Source organism: Somniosus microcephalus, chromosome 9 (genome assembly GCF_052327205.1).
Source record: "Somniosus microcephalus isolate GS21.2 chromosome 9, FLI_Smic_1.0, whole genome shotgun sequence".
In the NCBI taxonomy this organism is placed as follows: Eukaryota; Metazoa; Chordata; class Chondrichthyes; order Squaliformes; family Somniosidae; genus Somniosus; species Somniosus microcephalus.
The window spans coordinates 206,017,009-206,044,953 of record NC_140995.1 but is presented as its reverse complement, the minus strand read 5'-3'; the positions used below and the strand labels follow the sequence as shown (position 1 = coordinate 206,044,953).

Sequence of the window (27,945 nt, the reverse complement as noted above, 5' to 3'; positions counted from 1 at the left end):
GTCACGGGGAGGGAAAAGGCGCAGGAAACGTATGGGTGTCACCTTTTGTGCGGAGTGGGCCTTTTGCGTAGCAGTAAGCATCCCCGCCGCTGGGCCAGAAGGAGTAGGGTTTTGAACCCCACTCCAGACAGTCCCGGCAAGTGGAGTCGGAACTCCAACTTTAAATTCTGGGTGGACATCCAGCGGGATACTTGCGTCTGTGGGTGTTGGTGGCCGCCCCCACCCCCCCCTCAGATGGGTTGTGGGAGCCCGTAAAACCCTCCCGCCATAGGACTAACCACCCTAATGGCTGGTTCAAAGATGGTTACGGTCACGGAATGAGCGTTAATCACGGCCATAAATCCTTCCACCACTTCATACAGTTCCCCAAAGGGAACAGTGTGAGGATACGTCCGATGATGACCTCTTGCGCAATGCACCTCCTTGGACCCTCAGTCGCAGGTGCGAGGGGGCAAGTGGTGCAAGTGTTAAATTTTTTATTTTATTGACATGTAAAATGTTGGCCCAATAATTCCCTTCCAAATGCGCTAGTACGGTCGGGGTACTTACGCATCTGGCCGGATGAAATGCCGGTTTTCAGCATGCACAGTGCATGTGGGGAAAACCGGCATTTCCTGTCCTCTGAACGAAGGGGTTCAGAGGCAGAACGCGTGCGACTGCACATGCAGCGCGTGCGCAGTATAATTCGCCGCTTTCATTAATGCTTTCAGTGAGGTCCAGTCATTACAACTTACACATGAAAAAAGCATGGGTACAGTTGCTACAGAGGCTGCGGAGGAAGATATTTCTTATCGTGGAGCTTCTGAAAGTATGTATGTCTGTATATATTCCTTTGCGTGTTATGTATATATTCCTTTACTTATGTGTATGAATGTATTATTTAATTATGACTTTCAGAGAAAGTAACTTATTGGAAAATCATAATTAAAAACATACATTCATAGTAAAGGAATATAAAACATACATACATATACGTAAAGGAATATATGTGGACATACATACATAACTCATTCTCACATTCCATTCACACAGCCACAATTGCCCCTTCTACCTACCATTCTGAAAACCCTTTAAAAAAAAAAATAATTTTAACTTTAAAACTTACTTAAAATTTCTTAAAATAACTTCCCTCCCTTTCCCAAACAAAAATATTGCATTTCAAAAGCTCCACGATAAAATATATCTTCCTCCGCAGCCAATGAACCACTTTACACTTGCTTTTTTTCAGTGTAAGTTCTGAGGACTTACCCTCACGGATTTCATGAATGAAATCCACGAAGTTCACTGCGCAAGCGCTGCCTGTGCAGTCGCACGCGCTCGAGGTCTGGAAATGCCGGCATTCCCCGCATGCGCTGTTCCTGCTGAACGCCGGCATTTCCAACGGCCAGAAGCGTGAGTACCCCGCGCGCACTCACGCTTCTGGCCTGGAATTTCTGGCCCATTAAGTATTGGAAATCTTTTATAAAACAATGATGTTATTTGTTAGTGTTGAGCAAAACCTATGAAGAATACAGTTCTGCCATTCCTGTGTCTACAGCTAACTGTTCCACAACAGCTACAATACCTCATCTACAGGGAGGAGGTTCAGTGAATTGTTGGACAGATGTTATTGCGCAGTGTTTTGATTTGTGTTGATTGTTGCTGCACGGCATCATTCCAGGCACATGACTTATTCAACTTTCTACTTTTTGCTTTAGACTGGGGAGTGGAGACCAACATTTCGAAGTGGAAATGGCCAAAGCTGGATGCGAGGTTCACTATTTTGACCCAAGTATCAAAGAGGCCCACATTCAGAAGAGTGAGGGTTACTGGCACCATCGCATGTCAATCGACTGGAGAGACCCCAACCCAGCCATTGTAGCCCAGAAACAGCGCAGAACTGCAAGAAAGTTGGGCGCAATAATGAATGAGTTTGGTCACAGGAAGGTGAGTCTTACAGTAGCTGAAGGGGAGGCAGTTCCCTCTCTAAGACACTTCTTTCTTTCCCTTTTAACATTGATATTTTTAATTGTTTTTAGTTTGCCAAATTGTGACGAAGACTATGAGACTTTATGCCTCCTATTAGCAACTTCACAGCAGCATTGCAGGCAGGCTGGGTGCAGATTGTCTCCTGTTCTAGCTGTGAATGCTGCAGGAAATATAGTAAGACATAATAAGAGAAAGGGGAGAAAACAGGGAGTATTATCTTCACCGAGAATGGGGAATGTTGTTTTTACCAAAAGGTGGGGGGGGGGGGGGGTGGATCTATTTTAACATGGAGCCAGTTTGGGGCGAGTGCATAATACTCTTGCTGGCCTAGATTTCAGGCCTGGGCTATTTTAACTCCTAAGCCTCATTTAAATTTTACTGGTATGTTTCCCACCTGATTGTGTTGGGTATGGGAAGCTCGTCCACTTTCCATGAGAGGGGTAAGACCAGGAGGAGAAATACCCAGCATCATGGTCCTCTCCGAGCTGGAGCAGCGAGCTCGCTACATCGGTGGCCCCTCGAGAGCTGTCCTCATTGAAGATTTCGAGGTGGACTGAATAGATAGGGGCTTTCACACATCTCCTGCGATCTGCTCTCGGCCGATCAGTGGGACTGACGAGACTCAGCCCCAAGGGAGAGGCGGTGGTGTCATGGGAGCGTGGTATGTGTTGCCCTCTCTCCGTATATCAGCTAGTCAGCTCCCTCACCATACCCCCAACCAATACCTGCCATACCCCCAAACAATACCTGCCACACCCGCAACCAATACCTGCCATACCCCCAACCAATACCTGCCATACCCCCAACCAATACCTGCCATACCCCCAACCAATACCTGCCATACCCCCAACCAATACCTGCCATACCCCCAACCAATACCTGCCATACCCCCAACCAATACCTGCCATACCCCCAACCAATACCTGCCATACCCCCAACCAATACCTGCCATACCCCCAATCAATACCTGCCATACCCCCAACCAATACCTGCCATACCCCCAACCAATACCTGCCATACCCCAAACAATACCTGCCATACCCCCAACCAATACCTGCCATACCCCCAACCAATACCTGCCATACCCCCAACCAATACCTGCCATACCCTCAACCAATACCTGCCATACCCCCAACCAATACCTGCCATACCCTCAACCAATACCTGCCATACCCCCAACCAATACCTGCCATACCCCCAATCAATACCTGCCATACCCCCAACCAATACCTGCCATACCCCAAACAATACCTGCCATACCCCCAACCAATACCTGCCATACCCCCAACCAATACCTGCCATACCCTCAACCAATACCTGCCATACCCCCAACCAATACCTGCCATACCCCCAACCAATACCTGCCATACCCCCAACCAATACCTGCCATACCCCCAACCAATACCTGCCATACCCCCAACCAATACCTGCCATACCCCCAACCAATACCTGCCATACCCCCAACCAATACCTGCCATACCCCCAATCAATACCTGCCATACCCCCAATCAATACCTGCCATACCCCCAACCAATACCTGCCATACCCCAAACAATACCTGCCATACCCCCAACCAATACCTGCCATACCCCCAACCAATACCTGCCATACCCCCAACCAATACCTGCCATACCCTCAACCAATACCTGCCATACCCCCAACCAATACCTGCCATACCCTCAACCAATACCTGCCATACCCCCAACCAATACCTGCCATACCCCCAACCAATACCTGCCATACCCTCAACCAATACCTGCCATACCCCCAACCAATACCTGCCATACCCTCAACCAATACCTGCCATACCCCCAACCAATACCTGCCATACCCTCAACCAATACCTGCCATACCCCCAACCAATACCTGCCATACCCCCAACCAATACCTGCCATACCCTCAACCAATACCTGCCATACCCTCAACCAATACCTGCCATACCCCCAACCAATACCTGCCATACCCCCAATCAATACCTGCCATACCCTCAACCAATACCTGCCATACCCCAAACAATACCTGCCATACCCCCAACCAATACCTGCCATACCCCCAACCAATACCTGCCATACCCTCAACCAATACCTGCCATACCCCCAACCAATACCTGCCATACCCTCAACCAATACCTGCCATACCCCCAACCAATACCTGCCATACCCCCAACCAATACCTGCCATACCCTCAACCAATACCTGCCATACCCCCAACCAATACCTGCCATACCCTCAACCAATACCTGCCATACCCCCAACCAATCCCTGCCATACCCCCAACCAATACCTGCCATACCCCCAACCAATACCTGCCATACCCCCAACCAATACCTGCCATACCCCCAACCAATACCTGCCATACCCCCAACCAATACCTGCCATACCCCCAACCAATACCTGCCATACCCCCAACCAATACCTGCCATACCCCCAACCAATACCTGCCATACCCCCAACCAATACCTGCCACACCCCCAACCAATACCTGCCATACCCCCAACCAATACCAAAATAGCAGGAACGGGGCAATAAGTCATGTCGCTGAATTTTAACAGCCTCCCTGCCCCATTCCCATCAAGTCTCCGCCCGAATCCTGATGCTCTTCCCTCTCCCTTCCTGGAAAACTGCCATTTTTGACCCAGAAAGATTGTAGAATTTCGAGACTGTAGGTGGGTTAACACACATTCCCTGTTGTTTTTATTATTCGGGTTTCTTCATCATAGGAAATTTTTGAAAGACTGGAGTATTTTGAGAGAAAATAACATTGTCACTGCTATGCGAATATCTTCCTGGAGAAATCAGACATTCTCACAGACTCGGTGCCTTGCAGTGATTACAAATAGATTCTATTTTATTTTGCATTAAGAGTCCCACACACAGTTTGGCTGATGCGTGCTCTTAGGTGCTAAGTAGTTGCATATTGAAACATAAACGAGTTTAGGTTCAGGGAAAATATTTACATGACATTGGAGAAATTAGCATCAGTTATTTCCACTGGGGTTCTCCCGATTGAACGGAGTAACTTTGGTGGAAGATCTGCGGAAACTCTGGGGAAATGGCGTAAACACCATCGCTTCTCCGGGGTTTATTGACAACAAGGTTCAAATCAAATCAAATCAAATCAAATCAACTTTTATTGTCATTGTTAGTGCACAAGTGCAGTACAACGAAATGTAGGCTTGCGGCTCCCGAGAGTTTACATTTGGATTAAGACATTTAAACATACAACATACATTTGGCTTGTAGTATATTAACATAAATATGACCATAATAAAGTGCATTGGCAGATGTGCAGGCTTTAGAGTTTATTTGTGGAGCTCAGTAGGATGACAGCCCTGGGAAAGAAGCTGTTCCTAAATCTGGTCGTACGGGTGCGAATGCATCTGTGGCGTCTCCCAGATGGTAGGAGGGCGAACAGACTGTGGCTGGGGTGGGTAGGGTCTTTGATGATGGACCGTGACCTCCGTAGGCAGCGTTTCTGGTATATGTGCTCTATGGTCGGTAGCCGGGTGCCGGTAATGCGTTGGGCAGTTTTGACTACCCGCTGCAGGGCTTTCCGGTCATAGTAGCTACAGCTGCCATACCATACTGTGATACAGTTTGTCAGGATGCTCTCTATAGTGCAGCGGTAAAAGTTAGAGAGGATCAGGGGTGACAGATTACATCCCTTCAGCCTCCTTAAGAAATATAGGCGCTGCTGGGCCTTCTTCACCAGAGAGGAGGTGTTGAGGGACCAGGAGAGGTCTTCCGTGATGTGGACTCCGAGGAACTTAAAGCTGTCCACCCTTTCCACCACAGCCCCATTGATGTGGATGGGGGTGTGACTTCCGCCTTTGGACTTCCTGAAGTCCACAATGATTTCTTTTGTTTTCTTGGTGTTAAGGGCCAGGTTGTTACCGGCGCACCACTTCACGAGATGTTGGACCTCCTCCCTGTAGGCTGACTCATCGTTGTTGGTGATCTGGCCTACTACCATGGTGTCATCCGCAAACTTGATGATGGTGTTGGAACCATTAACAGCCACACAGTCGTGGGTGAAGAGGGAGTAGAGGAGGGGGCTCAGCACACATCCTTGTGGGGCCCCCGTGTTCAGGGTCAGGGGGGGGGAGGTGTGGTTACCTAAATTGACAGACTGGGGTCTGTTTGTTAGGAAGTCCAGGGTCCAGTTGCAGAGGGAAGTGTTCAGGCCAAGAGTTTGGAGTTTGGTGGCCAGCTTGTTGGGGACGATAGTGTTGAATGCTGAGCTGTAGTCTATAAACAACATTCTGATGTAGGTCTCCTTACCATCTAGGTGATTCAGTGCCGAGTGTAGAGCAGTTGTGATTGCATCCTCCGTTGATCTGTTTGCACGATAGGCAAACTGGTGTTGGTCAAGGGAGGCAGGAACACTGGCTTTGATGTGGGCTAAGACCAGTCTCTCGAAACACTTCATTATGATGGGTGTGAGTGCGACAGGTCGATAGTCATTCAGGCACGTCACAGCCGTTTGTTTTGGCACAGGAATAATGGTAGCGGTCTTGAAGCATGTAGGGACTACTGCCTGGGCCAATGACAGATTGAAGATGGCGGTAAAGACATCAGCCAGCTGATCAGCACATTCCTTGAGTACCCGTCCAGGGATGCTATCCGGTCCAGCAGCCTTTCGTGTGTTCACTCCGCGTAGAACACCCCTTATATCGGAGGTCGACAGAGTGAGCACCTGGTCTTCCGGGGGTGGCAAGGCTTTGGTAGCCGGCTCCATGTTGTCCCTGTCGAAGCGAGCGTAGAAGTTGTTAAGCTCCTCCAGAAGGGAGGCATCGCTAACCGGGGGACTGGTGCTTTTGCCCTTGTAGCCAGTGATGGACTGGATGCCTTGCCACATGCGCCGGGGGTCCGAGTTGTTGCGGAAGTGATCCTCTATCCGCAGTGTCTGTTTGGGATTGCAACTCTTCCCATTTCAGGCACTACCGGTGTCAGCTTCCAGCACTCCCAGGTCAGGTACTGCACAGCCAGATGCAGAGCAAAGCTCTCTCTACTCTGCCCCAATCTTGGGAGAGCGCCCCCTACTGCACAAGCACAACATTTCCTCCATTTCCTGCACCAGCCATCCTGTGATTTCCAATTAGTGCTGAATTAGGGACAGTTTTGTGCTCTGAGCCTATGCCCATAAGAACTGCATTGAGACCACCCAACCTCATTTGACCTAGGACCCTTACAGTTAGCACACAGAGGAGACTTTCATCTCATCAGTCTGGGCTGCATTTGAACTCTGGCGCCAGAGATAAATAATGAATATCTAACTCGTTACTCCGCCTCATTCCCTAAATCTGTTAATTTCATCACAAAAATGTTATTATTTTAAGATTTATACAATAAAAAGTACAATGGCCCTGAATTTGCAGTCGGAGGCTTCCCGCGGAGAAATGCCTCCGATCCGCAAATGAAATGCCCGCGTGTCTGGTGGTCCGGAAACTCGTGGTCCTGAGCCACTCCAGCCACCCGCGGGTAGAAGCCCGCGTACCTCGGGCGCAGGCGGTTCATAAGCGCCCCTGGGATCACATGGGCCGGCCCAACCAATTAAAGCAACCAATGCTTATGGGGATTCTGTATGTACGGAAACCCCATAAGCATGAATGGGAATACCCCCAAAAAATACAGCTACACATCAAATTAAAAAAATAAAACAATTACATATTTAAAATGAATTAAAATGCCATTTAATTAAATATTTAAAACCAAAAATTTAATTTTTTGAAAAATAAATGTGAATGTTTTAAAGGGGCTAAAAATAAACTTACCTTATTCATGGGTTTTTTACATAGAAACATAGAAGAGAGGAGCAGGAGTAGGCCATTCGGCCCCTCGAGCCCGCTCCGCCATTTAGTGAGATCATGGCTGATCATCCAAATTCAGTACCCTGTCCCTGCTTTCTCCCCATATCCCATGACCCCTTTAGCCTCAAGAAATATATCTAACTCCTTCTTGAATATATTTAATGAATTGGCCTCAACTGCCCTGTGTGGCAGAGAATTCCACAGGTTCACCACTCTCTGGGTGAAGAAATTCCTCCTCATCTCAGTCCTAAATGGCTTAACCCTTATCCTTAGACTGTGACCCCTGGTTCTGGACTCCCCCGCCATCGGGAACATCCTTCCTGCATCTAGTCTGTCTAGTCCAGTTAGAATTTTATACGTTTCAATGAGATCCCCTCTCATTCTTCTAAACTCTAGCGAATATAAGCCTAATCGACTCAATCTATCCTTATATGTCATTCCTGCCATCCCAGGTATCAGTCTGGTGAATCTTCGCTGCACTCTCGCCATGGCAAGAACATCCTTCTTCAGATAAGGCGACCAAAACTGCACACGACACTCAAGGTGCGGTCTTACCAAGGCCCTGTACAACTGCAGCAAGACTTCCTTGCTCCTGTACTCAAATCCTCTTGCTATGAAGGCCAACATACCATTTGCCTTCTTAACCGCCTGCTGCACCTGCATGCTTACCTTCAGCGACTGGTGCACAAGGACACCCAGGTCTCGTTGCACTTTCCCTTTTCCCAATCTATTGCTGTTCAGATAATAATCTGTCTTCCTGTTATTGTCATCGAAGTGGATAACCTCGTATTTATCCACATTATACTGCATTTGTCATGCATCTGCCCAATCACCCAACCTGCCCAAATCGTACTGGAGTTTCTCTGCATCCTCCTCACAGCACACACGCCCACCCAGCTTTGTGTCATCTGCAAACTTGGAGATATGATAACTGCTGTGCCCTTATTGCACGCGTCTCTAATTTCCCATTTAATGCCATCCCCAACCTCAGCATTACCGTTTGGGGGTCTGTATACAACTCCCACCAACGTTTTCTGCCCCTTGGTATTTCTCAGCTCTGCCCATACAGATTCCACATCATCAGAGCTAATATCCTTCCTTACTATTGTGTTAATCTCCTCTTTAACCAGCAATGCTACCGCACCTCATTTTCCTTTTTCCTGTCCTTCCTGAATATTGAATACCCCTGGATGTTGAATTCCCAATCTTGGTCACCCTGGAGCCATGTCTCCATAATCCCAATTATATCATATCCGTTTATATCTATTTGCACAGCTAATTCATCCACCTTATTACGAATGCTCCTCGCATTAAGACACAAAGCCTTCAGGCTTGATTTTTTAACACTAGCAAACACTCCCCTAGGACATTGGTTCCGGTCCCGCCCAGGTGCAAACCGTCCAGTTTGTACTGGTCCCACCTCCCCCAGAACCGGTTCCAATGTCCCAGGAATTTGAATCCCTCCCCCTTGCACCATTCCTCGAGCCACATATTCATCTGAAATATCCTTCTATTTCTACGCTGACTAGCACATGGCACTGGTAGCAATCCTGAGATTACTACCTTTGAGTCCTATTTTTAATGTACCTCCTAACTCCCTGTATTCAGCTTTTAGGACCTCATCCCGTTTTTTACCTATATCGTTACCTATATGCACCATGACAACTGGCTGTTCACCCTCCCCCTCCAGAATGCCCTGCGGCTGCCCCGAGACATCCTTGACCCTTGCACCAGGGAGGCAACATACCATCCTGGAGTCTCGTTTGCGGCCGCAGAAACACCTATCTATTCCCCTTACAATAGAATCCCCTATCACTAAAGCTCTCCCACTCTTTTTCCTCCTGTCCTGTGCAGCACAACCACCCATGGTGCCAGGAAGTTGGCTGCTGCTGCCTTCCTCCGATAAGCCATCTCCCTCAACAATATCCAAAGTGGTACATCTGTTTGAAAGGGGGATGGCCACAGGGGACCCCTGCACTACCTGCCTGCACCTACTACTCTGCCTGGTGGTCACCCATTCCCTTCCTGCCTGTGCAGCCTTTACCTGCGGTGTGACCAACTCCCTAAACGTGCTATCCACGATGTCCTCAGCATCACAAATGCTCCAGTATGTATCCATTCGCAGCTCCAGCACCGCAATGCGGTCTGTCAGTAGCTGCAGCTGGATACACTTCCCGCACACATGGTCGTCAGGGACACATGAAGTGTCCCTGATTTCCCACATAGCGCAGGAGGAGCATGTCACGGGACCGAGCTGTCCTGCCATGACTTACCCTTTAATTAATTTAAATTAATTTAAATCAGATCAATACCACTAATTACACTACATTTAAATGATATACTCAAGGGCCTTTGGTTACTAGCACTCCCCGATACACAACAGAGACCTTAGAAACTATAACCACAAAAATTAAGACCTTCTATATTTTATAAACTATTAATCTTAACTGTCAAACTATAGAGTGGTATAAATACTCACTTGGCCGCACTCGCCCAATCACCTGCTTCCTCTTGCCAGCGTCACTTTTTGAATCGTGACGTGGCTCTGGAACGCCGCCGCCGGTCTGTGAGATTGGTAAGCCTCTTTAAAAAAGCCCGCGAAAGTGAGTTTAAGTACTTACTGTACCGCCGCTCTCTGCTCCTCCCGACACTGGCCTCTGTATAATGTATAAATGATTGATACAAATTTATTTTTATGTTTTTTTAAACTCTTACGCTGGTAAAAGCAAGCCTTATGCCTGCTTTTGCCAGGCATAAAAATTTCACGGGCATTCGCTGGTAGTTGGGAAAATAGCCCAACTCTCCGCACGCGGCGACCCTTTTCCCGGGATGCATTGGATCTGTCAAGAGGATTCTTGACAGATCGCAAGTTCCGGGTTTTTGCGCATGCGCATCGCATACCTAAACCCGGAACCTGTTCAACCCTGACGGGCGCGTGCGCACCTCATACATGCCCGTAGGGGCCGCAAATTACGGCCCATTATTTTTTCTTGTTCGCATCTGTGCAATGAAAGGCATACGGACAGCAGGGATCACACATGACCTTAGAAGCTTTCAGCCGGGAAATTTATTGTCTTCCACAAACTCCCTGTGCTTGTAATATCCTGTAAAGATGTCACTTGTTATTTACAGTATGGTTTTTTTCCAAACTGCAGGAGGTTAGTGTTTGGTAAACTCTTACAGAAAGTTTTTCGAGTACTTATTGCCATGCAATGTAACAAACTCGAGCTTGAAATCCCTGTTAACCCGTGAGTTAGCACGTCCATTAAAGTAGAGTAGTTAAAGTAATAAGATAGCAAAATACTGCAGATGTTGGAAATCCGAAATAACAACAGAAAATGCTGGAAAAACTCAGCAGGTCAGGCAACATCCGTGGAGAGAAATTTGAGTTGACGTTTCGGGTCAAACCCTTCTTCAAAACTGGAAAGAAAAGAAAACAGATCGAAGGCAGGGCTGCGATCGGACAAAAGAAGTGAAAGAAACAAAAGAGCTAGACGAGATGGTAATAGGCTGAGATTAGGTGTAAAGTGTACTGGCAGGGCAAGAGATAGCTGCCAGGTGTGAGAGAGAAACAAAAGGAAAGGGGGGGGGGAAAGGAGTGGAAAAATTACAAGAAAAAATGTGTAATAGGGGCCGAGGTTATATTCCGAGGGGCCACGGAAGCTCAACGTAGCCTCTTGTATTGTTCCACGGAAGCTCAACGTAAACTCGAGGAACAGCACCTCATCTTCCGATTAGGCACTCTGCAGCCTTTTGGACTCAATATCGTGTTCAACAATTTCAGATGATAACCTCGGCCCCTATTACACATTTTTTCTTGTAATTTTTCCACTCCTTTCCCCCCCCCCACCCCTTTCCTTTTGTTTCTCTCTCACACCTGGCAGCTATCTCTTGCCCTGCCAGTACACTTCACACCTAATCTCAGCCTATTACCATCTCGTCTAGCTCTTTTGTTTCTTTCACTTCTTTTGTCCGATCGCAGCCCTGCCTTCGATCTGTTTTCTTTTCTTTCCAGTTTTGAAGAAGGGTTTGACCCGAAACGTCAACTCAAATTTCTCTCCACGGATGTTGCCTGACCTGCTGAGGTTTTCCAGCATTTTCTGTTGTTATTTTAGTTAAAGTAATAATTTTTGTTTGTATAGCTCCATTCACAACCTCAGGTTGTCCCAGAGTGCTTTTGTGGGGGGCGGGGGGCAGTGGCGGGGGGGGGCGGAGGTCACTGCCCAATAGCTGGCTCACTAGGAAGAGAAAGAGAAAAGAAGTAAAGAAGCACATCGAAGAAAAGTAGGGACAGAGGCCACGATTTCGCAAGCCATGGCGAGTTCGGTGCGGCCAGAGCAGACAGCAGCCGCCTCCTCCGCACCCGTCTTCATCCCGCCTCCTCCGAGTGATTTTCCTCTGATTGGGCTTGTTAAGCCCATCCTGCAAGGTTCCCGGCCAATTAAAAGGAAGCCGGTCTGATGACGTCATCTGATGACTCATCATCAGCCGGTTTCCTTAAAGGGACATAGGATTACATAGGATATACGGCACAGAAACAGGCCATTCAGCCCAACCAGTCCATGCCGGCGATTATGCTCCACACAAGCCTCCTCCCGTCTTTCCTCACCTAAATCTATCAGCGTAACCCTCTATTCCCTTCTCCCTCATGCTTGTCTAGTCTCCCCTTAAATACATCTATACTATTTGCTTCAACTACTCCCTGTGGTAGCGAGTTCCACATTCTCACCACTCTCTGGGTAAAAAAGTTGCTTCTGAATTCCCTATTGGATTTCTTGGTGACTATCTTATATTGATGGCCTCTAGTTATGCTCTTCCCCACAAGTGGAAACATTCTCTCTGTATCCACTCGATCAAAATTTGTCATAATTTTAAAGACCTCAATTAGGTCACCGCTCACTTTCTTTTTTCAAGAGAAAAGAGACCCAGCCTGTTCATCCTTTCCTAATATGTATACCCTCGCGTTTCTGGTATCATCCTTGTAAATCGTCTCTGCACCCTCTCCAGTGCCTCTATATCCATTTTATAATATGGCAACCAAAACTGTACACAGTACTCTAATTGTGGTCTAACCAAGGTTCGATACAGGTTTAGCATAACTTCCCTACTTTTCAATTCTATCCCTCTAGAAATAAACCCTAGTGCTTGGTTTGCTTTTTTTATGGCCTTGTTAACCTGTGGCGCAACTTTTAGTGATTTGTGTATTTGTACTCCTAGATCGCTTTGTTCCTCTACCCCACCTAGACTCGCACCCTCCAAGTGATAAGTGACCTCCCTATTCTTCTGACCAAAATGTAATACCTCACATTTATGTGTTGAACTAAATTTGCCAATTATATGCCCATTCTACAAGTTTATTAATGTCCTCCTGTAATTTGTTGCAGTCCTCCTCAGTATTGACTTTCCACCTCAATTTGGTGTCATCCGCAAATTTAGAAATTGTATTTTTGATTCCTAAGTCTAAATCGTTAATGTTAATTGTGAACAGCAGTGATCCCAGCACTGATCCTTGTGGAACACCACTACCCACCGTCTGCCACTGTTAATAGCTACCCTTTACTCCTACTCTCTGCTTTCTGTCCTGAAGCCAGCCAGCAATCCATTCTGCTACTTGTCCCCTGACTTCGCATACACTGACCTTGTTCATCAGTCTGTTATGGGGTACCTTATCGAAAGCCTTTTGAAAATCTAGATAAATGACATCCACTGCATTACCATTGTCTACTCTCTGTTACCTCTTCAAAAAATTCAATAAGGTTGGTCAAGCAAGACTTTCCCTTTTGAAATCCATGTTGACTATTCATTATTATGTAAGAAGTCACACAACACCAGGTTATAGTCCAACAGCTTTATTTGAAGTCACAAGCTTTCGGAGCGCTGCTCCTTCGTCAGGTGAAGTGGAGAGATGCATAAAGACACAGCTTATATAGTCAGAGAATAATGTCAGATGTTTACTGGTAATCTTTCTAACTGCCATTTATCACACTTCGGCAGAGAGATAATCACAGCAATCAAAAGTGTGAATGGTGTCCAAACAGGTCAGTCAGGAAAACATTACATCAAAGAACAATGAGGTGGGGTCACAAGGGGTCAAATGTTGCAGATGCTGGGGTCTGTGTGAAAAACAAAAAAAGACAAAAAACATTTTTTTTGCTGGAAATCACAGCAGGTCCGACTGCATCTGTGTAGAGAGAACAAGCCAACAACGACTCGAGTCTGGATGACTCTACATCAGGTGGGGTTACATGTAGCGTGACATGAACCCAAGATCCCGGTTCAGGCCGTCCTCATGGGTGCGGAACTTGGCTATCAGTTTCTGCTCGACGATTTTGTGTTGTCGTGTGTCTCAAAGGCCGCCTTGGAGAATGCTTACCCGAAGATCGGAGGCTGAATGTCCTTGACTGCTGAAGTGTTCCCTGACTGGGAGGGAACACTCCTGCCTGGCGATTGTTGCGCGGTGTCCGTTCATCCGTTGTCGCAGTGTCTGCATGGTCTCGCCGATGTACCATGCTCTGGGGCATCCTTTCCTGCAACATATGAGGTAGACAATGTTGGCCGAGTCACATGAGTATGTACCATGTACCTGGTGGGTGGTGTCCTCACGTGTGATGATGGTATCTGTGTTGATGATCTGGCATGTCTTGCAGAGGTTGCTGTGGCAGGGTTGTGTGGTGTCGTGGTCGCTGTTCTCCTGAAAGCTGGGTAATTTGCTGCGAACGATAATCTGTTTGAGGTTAGGTGGCTGTTTGAAGGCAAGTAGTGGAGGCGTGGGGATGGCCTTCGCGAGGTGTTCGTCGTCATCGATGACATGTTGAAGGCTGCGACGAACATGGCGTAGTTTCTCTGCTCCGGGGAAGTACTGGACGACGAAGGGTACTCTGTTGGTTGTGTCCCATGTTTGTCTTCTGAGGAGGTCTATACGATTTTTCGCTGTGGCCCGTCGGAACTGTCGATTGACGAGTCGAGCGTCATATCCCATTCTTACGAGGGCGTCTTTCAGCATCTGTAGGTGTCCATCGCGTTCCTCCTCATCTGAGCAGATCCTATGTATTCGCAGGGCTTGTCCATAGGGGATGGCTTCTTTAACATGGTTAGGGTGGAAGCTGGAGAAGTGGAGCATCGTGAGGTTGTCCGTGGGCTTGCGGTAGAGTGAAGTGCTGAGGTGTCTGTCTTTGATGGAGATTCGTGTGTCCAAGAATGAAACCGATTCTGAGGAGTAGTCCATGGTGAGTTTGATGGTGGGATGGAACTTGTTGATGTTATCGTGTAGTCTTTTCAGTGATTCTTCGCCATGGGTCCATAGGAAGAAAATGTCGTCGATGTATCTGGTGTATAGCATTGGTTGGAGGTCCTGTGCAGCGAAGAAGTCTTGCTTGAACTTGTGCATGAAGATGTTGGCGTAATGTGGTGCGAATTTGGTCCCCATGGCTGTTCCGTGTGTTTGGGTAAAGAACTGGTTGTCGAAGGTGAAGACATTGTGGTCAAGGATGAAGCGGATGAGTTGTAGGATGGTGTCTGGAGATTGGCTGTTGTTGGTGTTGAGTACTGAGGCTGTCGCAGCGATGCCGTCATCGTGGGGGATACTGGTGTAGAGTGCCGAGACGTCCATCGTGGCGAGGAGTGTTCCTGGTTCAACTGGTCCGTGGGTGCTGAGTTTCTGTAAGAAGTCTGTAGTGTCGTGACAGAAGCTGGGGGTTCCCTGTACAATGGGTTTCAGGATGCCCTCAACGTATCCAGAGAGGTTCTCACACAGGGTTCCGTTGCCTGATACGATAGGACATCCGGGTGTGTTGGCTTTGTGTATCGTCGGGAGGCAGTAGAAGTCTCCCGCGCGGGGAGTACGTGGGATGAGAGCGTGTAGGATGCTTTGAAGGTCTGGATCGAAGGTCTTGATCATTCTGTTGAGTTGGCGGGTGTGTTCTTTGGTCGGATCTGCGGGTAACTGTTGGTAGTGTTCCTGGTTGTCCAGTTGTCGGTATGCTTCTTTGCAATAGTCCGTTCTGTTCTGTATGACGATGGCTCCTCCTTTGTCTGCTGGTTTGATGACGATGTTGCGGTTGGTCTTGAGAGCGTGGATGGCGTTGCGTTGTGCTCGGGTGACATTCTGGACTGTCTTGTGAGTGCGGCTGATGAATCTGGCGTTGATGCATCTCCTGACAGCTTGAGCATACATGTCAAGCTTAGGGCAGCGACCCTCCGGAGGGGTCCAATTTGACTCTTTCTTCTTCGGTTGCTGCACTGCGGATCCTTCTGTCTGCTGTTCCGGATCATTGATTGTCTCATTGGGTTCGCTGCTGACATCTTGGGATTTGTGGAAGAATTCCCGGAGCCTCATTCTCCTGATGAATTCCTCTGTGTCTGCCGCGAGACCGATGGCGTCCATTTTGGTGGTGGGGCAGAAACTGAGCCCTCGGCTGAGAACTTCAATTTCGTCTGGTTGAAGGGTGTGGTCGGACAGGTTGACGATGGACTTCCCTGTGGTTTCAACTGTGGTACCGGGGGAGGCTTGGTTGCTGCTGCTGGTGATGCCGAGTTTCTCAAGCTTCCTGTTCTTGGTGTGCATGTAGGCAGCGTAGTTCCGTTGCCTCGTCCATTTGGCGGTGTCTCCTAGCTGGTCTGCTGTGTCCTGAGCACAGACTGAGAACATGGACTCCATCTCGGTTTCGAGGTTGCGGCGTCTGCTGTAGAGCTGGTGTACGAGATAGTTGAGGAGTGTGCGAGAGGTACGACGGCAGAGTCTCTCAGCGTAGTCTGTGTTGTAGGTCGACTTGAGTGGGTTCGTGATCTGTAGTCCTTTCGGGATCTTGTCTGCTTTCTTGCATCTCTGTAGAAACTTGATGTCTGTGTCGATATGCGCGATCTTCTTGGAGATCCTCTCCACTTTGAGCCGGCAGTTTGTGGTGTCGATAGTAGCCATGGTGTGGAGATGCCGGAGTTGGACTGGGGTAGACAAATGTAAGAAGTCACACAGCACCAGGTTATAGTCCAACAGCTTTATTTGAAGTCACAAGCTTTCGGAGCGCTGCTCCTTCGTCAGGTGAAGTGGAGAGATGCATAAAGACACAGCTTATATAGTCAGAGAATAATGTCAGATGTTTACAGGTAATCTTTCTAACTGCCATTTATCACACCTCGGCAGAGAGATAATCACAGCAATCAAAAGTGTGAATGGTGTCCGAACAGGTTAGTCAGGAAAACATTACATCAAAGAACAATGAGGTGGGGTCACAAGGGGTCAAACGTTGCAGATGCTGGGGTCTGTGTGAAAAACAAAAAAAGACAAAAAACATTTTTTTTGCTGGAAATGCATCTGTGTAGAGAGAATAAGCCAACGACGACTCGAGTCTGGATGACCCTACGTCAGGTGGGGTTACATGTAGCGTGACATGAACCCAAGATCCCGGTTCAGGCCATCCTCATGGGTGCGGAACTTGGCTATCAGTTTCTGCTCGACGATTTTGCGTTGTCGTGTGTCTCGAAGGCCGCCTTGGAGAATGCTTACCCGAAGATCGGAAGCTGAATGTCCTTGACTGCTGAAGTGTTCCCAGACTGGGAGGGAACATTCCTGCCTGGCGATTGTTGTGCGGTGTCCGTTCACCCGTTGTCGCAGTGTCTGCATGGTCTCGCCGATGTACCATGCTCCGGGGCATCCTTTCCTGCAATGTATGAGGTAGACAACGTTGGCCGAGTCACATGAGTATGTACCATGTACCTGGTGGGTGGTGTCCTCACGTGTGATGATGGTATCTGTGTTGATGATCTGGCATGTCTTGCAGAGGTTGCTGTGGCAGGGTTGTGTGGTGTCCTGGTCGCTGTTCTCCTGAAAGCTGGGTAATTTGCTGCGAACGATAGTCTGTTTGAGGTTAGGCGGCTGTTTGAAGGCGAGTAGTGGAGGCGTGGGGATGGCCTTAGTGAGGTGTTCGTTGTCATCGATGACATGTTGAAGGCTGCGACGAACATGGCGTAGTTTCTCTGCTCCGGGGAAGTACTGGATGACGACGTCTGTTCGAGCAAGACTTCTTTGCTGCACAGGACCTCCAACCAATGCTATACACCAGATACATCGACGACATTTTCTTCCTATGGACCCATGGCGAAGAATCACTGAAAAGACTACACGATAACATCAACAAGTTCCATCAAACTCACCATGGACTACTCCTCAGAATCGGTTTCATTCTTGGACACATGAATCTCCATCAAAGACGGACACCTCAGCACTTCACTCTACCGCAAGCTCACGATGCTCCACTTCTCCAGCTTCCACCCTAACCATGTTAAAGAAGCCATCCCCTATGGACAAGCCCTGCGAAAACATAGGATCTGCTCAGATGAGGAGGAACGCGATGGACACCTACAGACGCTCTCGTAAGAATGGGATATGACGCTCGACTCGTCGATCGACAGTTCCGACGGGCCACAGCGAAAAATCGTATAGACCTCCTCAGAAGCCAAACATGGGACACAACCAACAGAGTACCCTTCGTCGTCCAGTACCTCCCCGGAGCAGAGAAACTACGCCATGTTCTTCGCAGCCTTCAACATGTCATCGATGATGACGAACACCTCGCGAAGGCCATCCCCACGCCTCCACTACTCGCCTTCAAACAGCCGCCTAACCTCAAACAGACTATCGTTCGCAGCAAATTACCCAGCTTTCAGGAGAACAGCGACCACGACACCACACAACCCTGCCACAGCAACCTCTGCAAGACATGCCAGATCATCAACACAGATACCATCATCACACGTGAGGACACCACCCACCAGGTACATGGTACATACTCATGTGACTCGGCCAACGTTGTCTACCTCGTACGTTGCAGGAAAGGCTGCCCCGGAGCATGGTACATCGGCGAGACCATGCAGACACTGCGACAACGGATGAACGGACACCGTGCAACAATCGCCAGGCAGGAGTGTTCCCTCCCAGTCGGGGAACACTTCAGCAGTCAAGGACATTCAGCCTCCAATCTTCGGGTAAGCATTCTCCAAGGCGGCCTTCGAGACACACGACAACGCAAAATCGTCGAGCAGAAACTGATAGCCAAGTTCCGCACCCATGAGGACGGCCTGAACCTGGATCTTGGGTTCATGTCACGCTACATGTAACCCCACCTGACGTAGGGTCATCCAGACTCGAGTCGTCGTTGGCTTGTTCTCTCTACACAGATGTGGCCGGACCTGCTGTGATTTCCAGCAAAAAAAATGTTTTTTGTCTTTTTTTGTTTTTCACACAGACCCCAGCATCTGCAACATTTGACCCCTTGTGACCCCACCTCATTGTTCTTTGATGTAATGTTTTCCTGACTAACCTGTTTGGACACCATTCACACTTTTGATTGCTGTGATTATCTCTCTGCCGAGGTGTGATAAATGGCAGTTAGAAAGATTACCTGTAAACATCTGACATTATTCTCTGACTATATAAGCTGTGTCTTTATGCATCTCTCCACTTCACCTGACGAAGGAACAGCGCTCCGAAAGCTTGTGACTTCAAATAAAGCTGTTGGACTATAACCTGGTGTTGTGTGACTTCTTACATTTACCCTTAGTGTTAGGGGATTAAATACGTGGGGTTACGGGGATAGGGTGGGATATGTGTCGGTGCAGGCTCGATAGGCCGAAATGGCCTCTATCTGCACTGTAGATTCTGTGATATTCTGTGATTTGTCCACCCCAGTCCAACTCCGGCATCTCCACACCATTCATTATTATATTTTTGGTTTCTAGATGTTCTTCTATTTTCTCCTTTAGTAGGGATTTCATTACATATCCAAGTTGATTTTGACAGTTGTGCTGTCAGTGATCTACAGCATTGAGGTGCTGCAAACACTGACAAGCACTGCACAGAGGTGCACAGCTGCACACAGGCTCTCCTATGACTCCCTCCATATGCTTATGGAGGGAGTCACAGCAGGCAGGGAGGTCCTCTTCCCTTCCCATGGGTGGAAGAGACCTCCCTAGGAGATCAACGCAGCCTGGTTGCACATTGCACAGGAGGACACAAGCAGGGATGTCGTCAGGAGGACCAGGCTGCAGTGGCACAAACCTTTCAATGATCTCAGTAGATCACAAAACATTAGTACAAAGCCACAGTCAACCTCATCCTCCTGTGCCACTCATCACATCCCCATCACTCTGCCTTCCATACCCTACTCCTGCACATCCTTACTCACACCAACTTACCTTGCACCTCCACCCATCCCTCTCTATCTATATTATCACTTCCCCATCTCACTAGCCACCCCTCACACTCACCCTCATCCTAGTCCAAGCATACCAACTAACAACACACAAGGGTCTTTTAGCCAATGTTCACGTGAAGTTTCTGGTAATGTGGTGTCAAAGATTGAAACCTTTATTTTCAACACTTTATGTTCTTGGACAGATTTGTGTGCACCTTTGAAAGTGTCTTAGTGAGTTCCATAACGTCCGTCCCCGCACCCCCCCCCCCCCCCCCCCCCAATGGTGATGAGTGTGAAAGGAATGGCTTGGACATTGTAGGGATGCTTTATGGTGCTGGTGTGGGGTGGTGACAACCTGGTGCATCATGTGTACAGTGTTAAGTGAAGGAAATCTGGACATGGTGAGGCCATCGCTGGAGTCCCGGGCAGCAATGTGCATGGGTGATGATGCCCTGTGTCCAGTGCAGCATCAGTTGATTGCAGTGAAGGCTGGTGTGGATGTTGGTGCTGCTGGGGTGCCTGGTGCTGCTGGTGTTGGGGCTGATCGTGTTGGGATTCTGAGGACCAAGGTGAGATTTTTTCAAGGGCACCGATGCTGATGGAATAGATGGCAGGTGAGGTTGAGATGACAGAAGTAATCTGTCAATGTTGAGATAGGTTGTTCCAAGGAGCTGACAGTGGATAGAGAGATTACCCCAAGCACTTCAAAGTGCATAAAGTTCAAAAATGGGTTCCAAATACTGAAGGCCGAAGCTTCTGACATTGGAAAGTGACCCGCTGTAAAATGGCAGCTTTTAAACCACTTTTGCAGCTGTCACCTATTGAACGAAATGGAGAGTTGTTCAGAACCCGACATACTTACCTGGCGTGATCCCCGAGCGACAGGAACCCCGTGGAAAACTTGGCAAATGCTTTGGAACTAGGAAAATGGGGATTTAGTTACTTTAAACACCCTACAAACTAGCACAATTGAATGACTCGCTGTTTAGTGCCACGTCTGCAAAGCGCAGGCAGAAATGGCACTTGGGAAACTGACAAGGAGGCGGGTGCAGAGCAGGATTCCGGCCCGCTGTCAATCTTTTTGATTTTTGACAGCGGACCCGCTTCCAAACCTGCCCTCTGAGCACTGGCAAAATTCAGCCCAGAGAGTGGGGCGTGAGGTAGGACAGCAAACTCCGCCGGTTGACTTTCAGTGCAGAGGGTCTGTGTTCAGCTCCACTTTTGACTGTTTTTTGACCTTGAATGCCTTTGGTGGACATGTTTCGCTGGCTGTCAGTAAACACAGGAATCTGCTTGGGGTCAAGGAGGAAACCCGCACAAGAAGTTCCCCTTGCAGAAAAGCATTTCCTGTCGGATGACTGAAGAACACCATTGAAAAGCAAAGTACAGCACTGGAAAAAGATAAATAAAAATAGAATAAATGCAACTTTATAGTGAGCTGTTCGCTGTGCAGGGATTGTTCCTGTAGCCCATTGCTAAAAACAAAAGAAACTGTTAATATTCTATATAGCTCCTGATTACTAAATAAATAATTTAAATGATCTTTATCGACTTTTCTTCCTAGTCTTCCTGTGTTCTTCCTCACTTACTTTATCATACACCCTCACTCTCTCTCTCTCTGCACATATTCTGCTTGTTTCTTTGTCTCTCTTTTCCTTGTTCCTCTCAGGTTACCATGGCTACAGCCGAGGTATACGCTTCTACATTGAATTGCCCATTTCTCTATGTTGCAGAGCTTATCCATAATATATTATGCTGCTGAAAGTTCAAAACCAGGAAGGAAACCATCAGTGCTCCTGTAATGAAAAGAACAAAAAGACAGACTTGCATTTATATAGCACCTTTCACGACCTCAGGATGCCCCAAAGCGCTTTACAGCCAATGAAGTACTTTTTGAAGTGTAGTCACTGTTGTAATGTAGGAAACGCAGCAGCCAATTTCCACACAGCAAGCTCCCACAAACAGCAATGTGGTAATGACCAGATAATCTGTTTTACTAATGTTGATTGAGGGATAAATATTGGTCATGATACCGGGGAGAACTCCCCTGCTCTTCTTCAAAATAGTGCCATGGGATCTTTCACATCCACCTGAGAGAGCAGACGGGGCCTCAGTTTAACGTTGCAGCCGAAAGACGGCACCTCTGACAGTGCAGCGCTCACTAAGTACTACACTGGAGTGTCAGTGTAGATGTAGTGCTCAAGTTGGACTATAAACTACAACCTTCAGACCCTGAAGCGAGGATGCTACCAACTGAGCCATGGCTGTTTGCTGAATGTCTTGGTGCCCACGTCCGCTGAGCGGTTCTCAGTGTTTGAGACTCGGTGTAATGGGATCCATGAGCCGGTGGTATCGGCAGTGGAACAAGAGTTTCCTCTAACAGGTGCCGAACAGAAATATTTAGTAGTTTTTTTTTTGCAAATTATATGGTGGGAATCCCTTAAATGTACGCCCCATAAAATAGTTCCCCTTTAATTCTGAGTCTGTTAAGTACAGACTGCTACTGTGTATTCAAGTGAGAATTTAGATTTGTGGTAGGTTACAAGTTAATTGGAGTAAAAGGGTTTTTTTGGAGAAGAAATGCTGTGTAGAGGCGCATATGTAAAAAAGATCAATTCGCCATGAATCAAACCTGAATATCATTGCAGCCTAGTTACAACGTTAGGCAACAGGTACAGTAAAGGAATAAATCAACTCCTTTTAATCCAGTTCCTTTTAAACCAGTCTACTGCTAACTTAGGCCCTCGTGTTCGAATTAAAATTCCAAAAATTGGATATCCATTTGAAAAGGAAATATGTGCAGGGCTATGGGGAAAGAGCAGGGGAGTGGGACTAATTGGACAGCCCCTTCAAAGAGCTGGCACAGGCACGATGGGTGGCACAGCCTCCTTCTGTGCTCTATGATTACATGATTCTTGTATTGCTCTGTGAACTCATACTAATTGTTGAAAAGGCCAAAGGAGAGTCCAGTGTAGGGTTATGTCAGCCTGGAGGAATGTGTTTGGTCTGGTACATTATGTGGGTGCTGCAGTAAGAACTGTCTTGTTTTTAATGAATGCGAATGATCTCGCTCTCGGTCCCACGAGAGTAACAGGGGCAAAAATTCTTAGCTGAAGTTTTGCGTCTTTTTCTTATTTGATCAGTTAACCATACCACTGTTACCATGGTAACAGGAGTACGACCATATGAAAATGATGGACGGGGAAAAGAACAGCTGGTCCATTATTGAGCCAGTCCCATAGAGTCATCACGAGCCTTGACGCCTCTCCATCCACTAGCTCTCCTGGGAGAGGCAAAAAAACAGAGAAAATGCCCTCGACCAATTCAAGGCGGGGTGGGGGGGAAGAAAATCTGTGAATTGCTCTCTAACCTTGAAGGCGATCAGAACAAGTTCCAGGAGACCACGGTGCCCATCAGACACGTTGTCCAATACCTCACCTACCTGTTTGTCTGCTGTGATATCAGCCACATGAGGAACTCGTCCGGCTCCCATTTCAAAGCTTTCAGCGAATCCGCACTCGCTGCACAAGCTGGCGACTTGTTCCGAGGTTTGATGACAATCTCTGTGAAGAAAAATCTCCTGACATCTAACCTAGTTCTACGTTTATGTAATTTATACGCATGTCTCCTGGTTCTCCCGAACTTATTCACGTGTCAGCCAGGACAGTGGGTAGCACCCTTGCCTCTGAGGCAGAAGGTTGCGGGTTCAAGTCACACTCCAGGGACTTGAACACATTAAAGCTAGGCTGATACTCCAGTGCAGTGCTGAGGGAGTGCTGCACTGTTGGAGGTGCCGTCTTTCGGATGAGATGTTAAACTCGAGGGGCTGGATGGCCTCCTCCTGTTCCTATGTTCCACAGTTCTTTTTCCAAAATTTTGAGAAGGGCAGGTTAAGGCGGAACAGATGCAAGCTTATGACCATAAAAGCCACAATCCCAAGATGTTTTTCTTTAATGTTACTTACACCAAAAGTCATTTACAGATCATTTGGCTATTTTTATGTGCGTTATGTGATAAGCGAGAGATTGTTTTATTCGTCTGCACTTGAATCTTGATAGAGAGCATTGAGGAGAAAACAAAAACCATGCTCTTACTGCAAAGCAGAATTCCTCTTCCTCTGTATTCCAGGGTCACTTGGACTTGTTTGGTTCTACCTGTTCTGTGTGTTTTTGTGATGGTGGGTTCGGCAGCCACCCCTCACCAGCAGTGTGCGCGGCCTGGAGAATCGGGAGGGTAGGCCCCAGCACACTCGCCGCTGCACTCCCGATTCCACGGGAGGAAGTCTTTCGTACGATTTGGAGGCAGCGTTTCTCAGATGTGCTGCCTTCATTACACGCTGCACACAATGAATGTAAACCAGCCCCTCTCCGATTTCCCAGGCCTTCTTGCAGTTCAGCTTCTGATTTGCTGAGTCCCTGTTATAAAACGGATGCTGGCAATTGGCCGAAGAAGTCCACCACTTAAGGCGAGGTTGCCACCTTATTAAGATTTGCATTCCGGCCGATGTTCTTGACATGAGTGACTAAACTGTGAACTTTAGGAGCTAGTGGGGTTGAACGTACAAGGCTGATTCTGCTGGACTTGCATCGCAATTCTGGTGGGAGTCTGGCAGAAAGGCTCGGAGAAAGGCCGGGACTCGGCTACTCCAGATCCTGACCTAAACTGGATTTCCTCTTTGGTCTTGTAAGGGACAAAGCCTCAGCCTAAGATACCCATGTAGTGCCACATGTGCCCATGCAAATGAGGTGGCCTACCACTGACCCCACATACTCTGGAGGGCACTAGCGGGTATGATCCCAGTGCTACTGCGGTGATCAGGACCCTCGGATTTTTACACCCGGATTATTTTTTCTTGCCTGCTCCTTCCTCTGTTTTCCTTCTGTTCAGAACTCCTTTGGTGTACGTCTCTCACAGCAGCATTGCAGCCCTTTAAGAGCTGCTGCACTCCTGAGTCCCTGCCCCCATGCGGGCGCAAATATGCAAGCAGCATATAATCATACAGCACAGAAGGGGTACATTTGGCCCATCGTTCCTGTGCCGGCTCTTTGAAAGCAGTATCCAATTAGTCCCACTCTCCTGCTCTTTCCCCATAGCCCTGTAAATTTTTCCCTTTCAAGTATATATCCAATTTCCTTTTGAAAGTTAGTACTGAATCAGCTTCCACCACTTTTTCAGACCGTTCATTCCAGATCATAACAACTCTCTGTGTAAAAAAAAATTCTACTCCGCTCCCCTCTGGTTCTTTTGCCAATAATTCTGTGTCCCTTGGTAATCGACCCTTCTGCCACTGGAACCAGAATATTTAAACCATTCAAATTAGCCAATCCCATGGAATCCGGTGGGGTCAGCCTTCCACCCAAATAATGTGGGTGTGCAGGGCCTTTTGTGAATCAGCTGTTATTCATGAAAAATCAAAGTTCAGTCTATCTCTGCATTTATGCTCCAGATACTGCTCTCGAATGATAAGAACACGAAAACTTGCATTTCTATCGCGCCTTTCGCGACGTTCCAAAGCGCTTCACAGCCAATGAGTTACTTCTGAAGGGTAGTCACTGTTGTAATGTGGGAAACGCGGCAGAAAATTTGTGCAGAGCAAGGTCTCGCAAACAGCAATGAGATAAAGGACCATCTGTTTAAGTGATGTTGGATTGAGGGATAATGTTGGCCAGGAGACTTGTAAAACTGCCTTGCTCTTCTCCAATGAATGCCATGGGCTCTTTTACATCCACTTCAACATGCAGACAGGATCACAATTTAACATCTCATCCAAAAGACAGCACCTGCAACAGCGCAGCACTGAAGCATCATGCTGGAGTCCCAGAGCGAGGATTGAACCACTGACCTTCTGACTCCGAGGCAAGAGTACTTCCACTGTGCCAGGGCTGACACTATATGCTCCAGCTGGGCAGTACCTCAATATACTGCCTGACGGCAACTCCAATTTTGCACCCAAGGGAGAAATTTGTGCATGTGTAAAACATGTAAAATTACATGCTAGGCCATCGCCACTTTCTAAACTTGTAAATGAACTGCAGCTAGGTTTAAAAGGCGGACAGCAGGCAGTATTGTTTTTTATGATACAATCATAGAATTTCACAGCACAGAAGGAGGCCAATCAGCTCATTGCACCTGTGCCAGCTCTCTGAAAGAACTGTCCATTTAATCTCATTCTCCTGCTCTTTCCCCATAGCTGTTATTTTTGCCTTTTTCTATTATTTATCCACTTTCCTTTCAACAACAATTTCAGATCCTTCTCCCACCACTGTTTCTGGTACGGAATTCTAATGGTTTGAGGCCCTATGTTTTTGCTATTGTCTGACACCAATAATTTTGGCTAGGGTTAAGATTTTGTAATTTGCCTCATTCGAAAGGGCTGTTACAGCTCATAAGTGGCACAGCACTGATGCGCTTTATGCCAGTTTAGCCGTGGCTGAACCTTGGGCTGTGCAGTCATGCACTACAGGACACGATTCCCTTGTCGCCTGCAATGGGAGACTGGACTTCACCCGGGCCAGGGCTCGCCCCTTCCCTGTGCACCTGACCCCGGCCCATTCTCTGGGGTCAGGGTATCTTGGGTATATAGAAGAGGTGCCAGCGCCCGTCTTGGGTGGGATGCAGTTGGGAAGTTGCTGGGGCACCTCGCCACAAGGCAAGTTGGCCAACTGCACCAGCTAAAGAAATTATTTTTTCTAATCCTAATTTCTTAAAATTTAACTGAAACAGTTAATTGCTCTCCGGCAGGTTGCCTTATGCAAAGTGGCCCTTTAACTTATAAACCTTCCCACTCCTCCCAAAGCCCATAGCAACGCTGGACATCGAGAACACACTGGCATTCTTTGTGCCCAGCTTTGGTGAGGGCACAATGGGAAATGCATCATACGACATCATTGTATCTTATCATACTCCTGACGTCACAGGATATAGGATTACATAGAACATACAGCACAGAAACAGGCCATTCGGCCCAACCAGTCCATGCCGGCGTTTATGCTCCACTCGAGCCTCCTCCAATCCTTCTTCATCTAAATCTATCAGTATAACCCTCTATTCCCTTCAACCTCATATGCTTGTCTAGCCTCCCCTTAAATGCCTCTATACTATTTGCTTCAACTACTCTCTGTGGTAGCGAGTTCCACATTCTCACCACACTGGGTAAAGAAGTTTCTTCTGAATTCCCTATTTGATTTCTTGGTGACTATCTTCTATTGATGGCCTCTAGTTTCGCTCTTCCCCACAAGTGGAAACACTCTCTCTGTATCTACTCTATCAAAACCTTTCATAATTTTAAAGACCTATATTAGGTTACCCCTCAGCCTTCTCTTTTCAAGAGAAAAGAGCCCCAGCCGGTTCATCCTTTCCTGATAGGTATTCTTCACAGTTCTGGTAACATCCTTATAAATCTTTTTTGCACCCTCTCCAGTGCCTCTATATCCTTTTTATAATATGGCGACCAGAACTGCACACAGTACTCTAAGTGTGGTCTAACCAAGGTTCGATACAGGTTTAGCATAACTTCCCTACTTTTCAATTCTATCCCTCTAGAAATAAACCCTAGTGCTTGGTTTGCTTTGTTATAACCTGTGTCGCAACCTTTAGTGATTTGTTTACTCCCAGGTTTGTACTCCCAGATCCCTTTGCTTCTCTACTCCATTTAGATTCGTATTTTCTAAGTAAAATGTAATGCCTCACACTTATCTATGTTGAAATTCATTTGCCAATTATATGTCCATTCTGCAAGTTTATTGATGTCGTCTTGTAATTTGTTGCAGTCCTCCTCAGTGTTGACTATCCCTCCCAATTTGGTGTCGTCCGCAAATTTAGAAATTGTGGGCTGGATTTTGCCAATGGGGAGCTTTTGGAGGTGGGACTCCCACTTGTCGGGTTTCAGTCCCGCCTCCATCAACTTCTGGCCAACCTACGCTATTTTCCCTTGACTGGCCTTGTTAAGCCCACCCAGCGGGCTTAGCAGGCCAATTAAGG

General features: G+C 47.5%; 1 protein-coding gene across 2 annotated transcripts in view; it reads left to right on the top strand.

The window, feature by feature from the left end:
• The window catches only part of mettl24 (methyltransferase like 24), a 150,291-nt gene that overhangs the window by 88,982 nt on the left and 33,364 nt on the right, over nucleotides 1–27,945 (top strand). For both annotated transcript variants that reach the window (XM_085997805.1, XM_085997804.1), the window contains one exon: nucleotides 1,698–1,926. In XM_085997805.1, coding sequence (XP_085853931.1) covers nucleotides 1,698–1,926 — 229 coding nt within the window. The remainder of the gene's footprint in view (nucleotides 1–1,697; nucleotides 1,927–27,945) is intronic.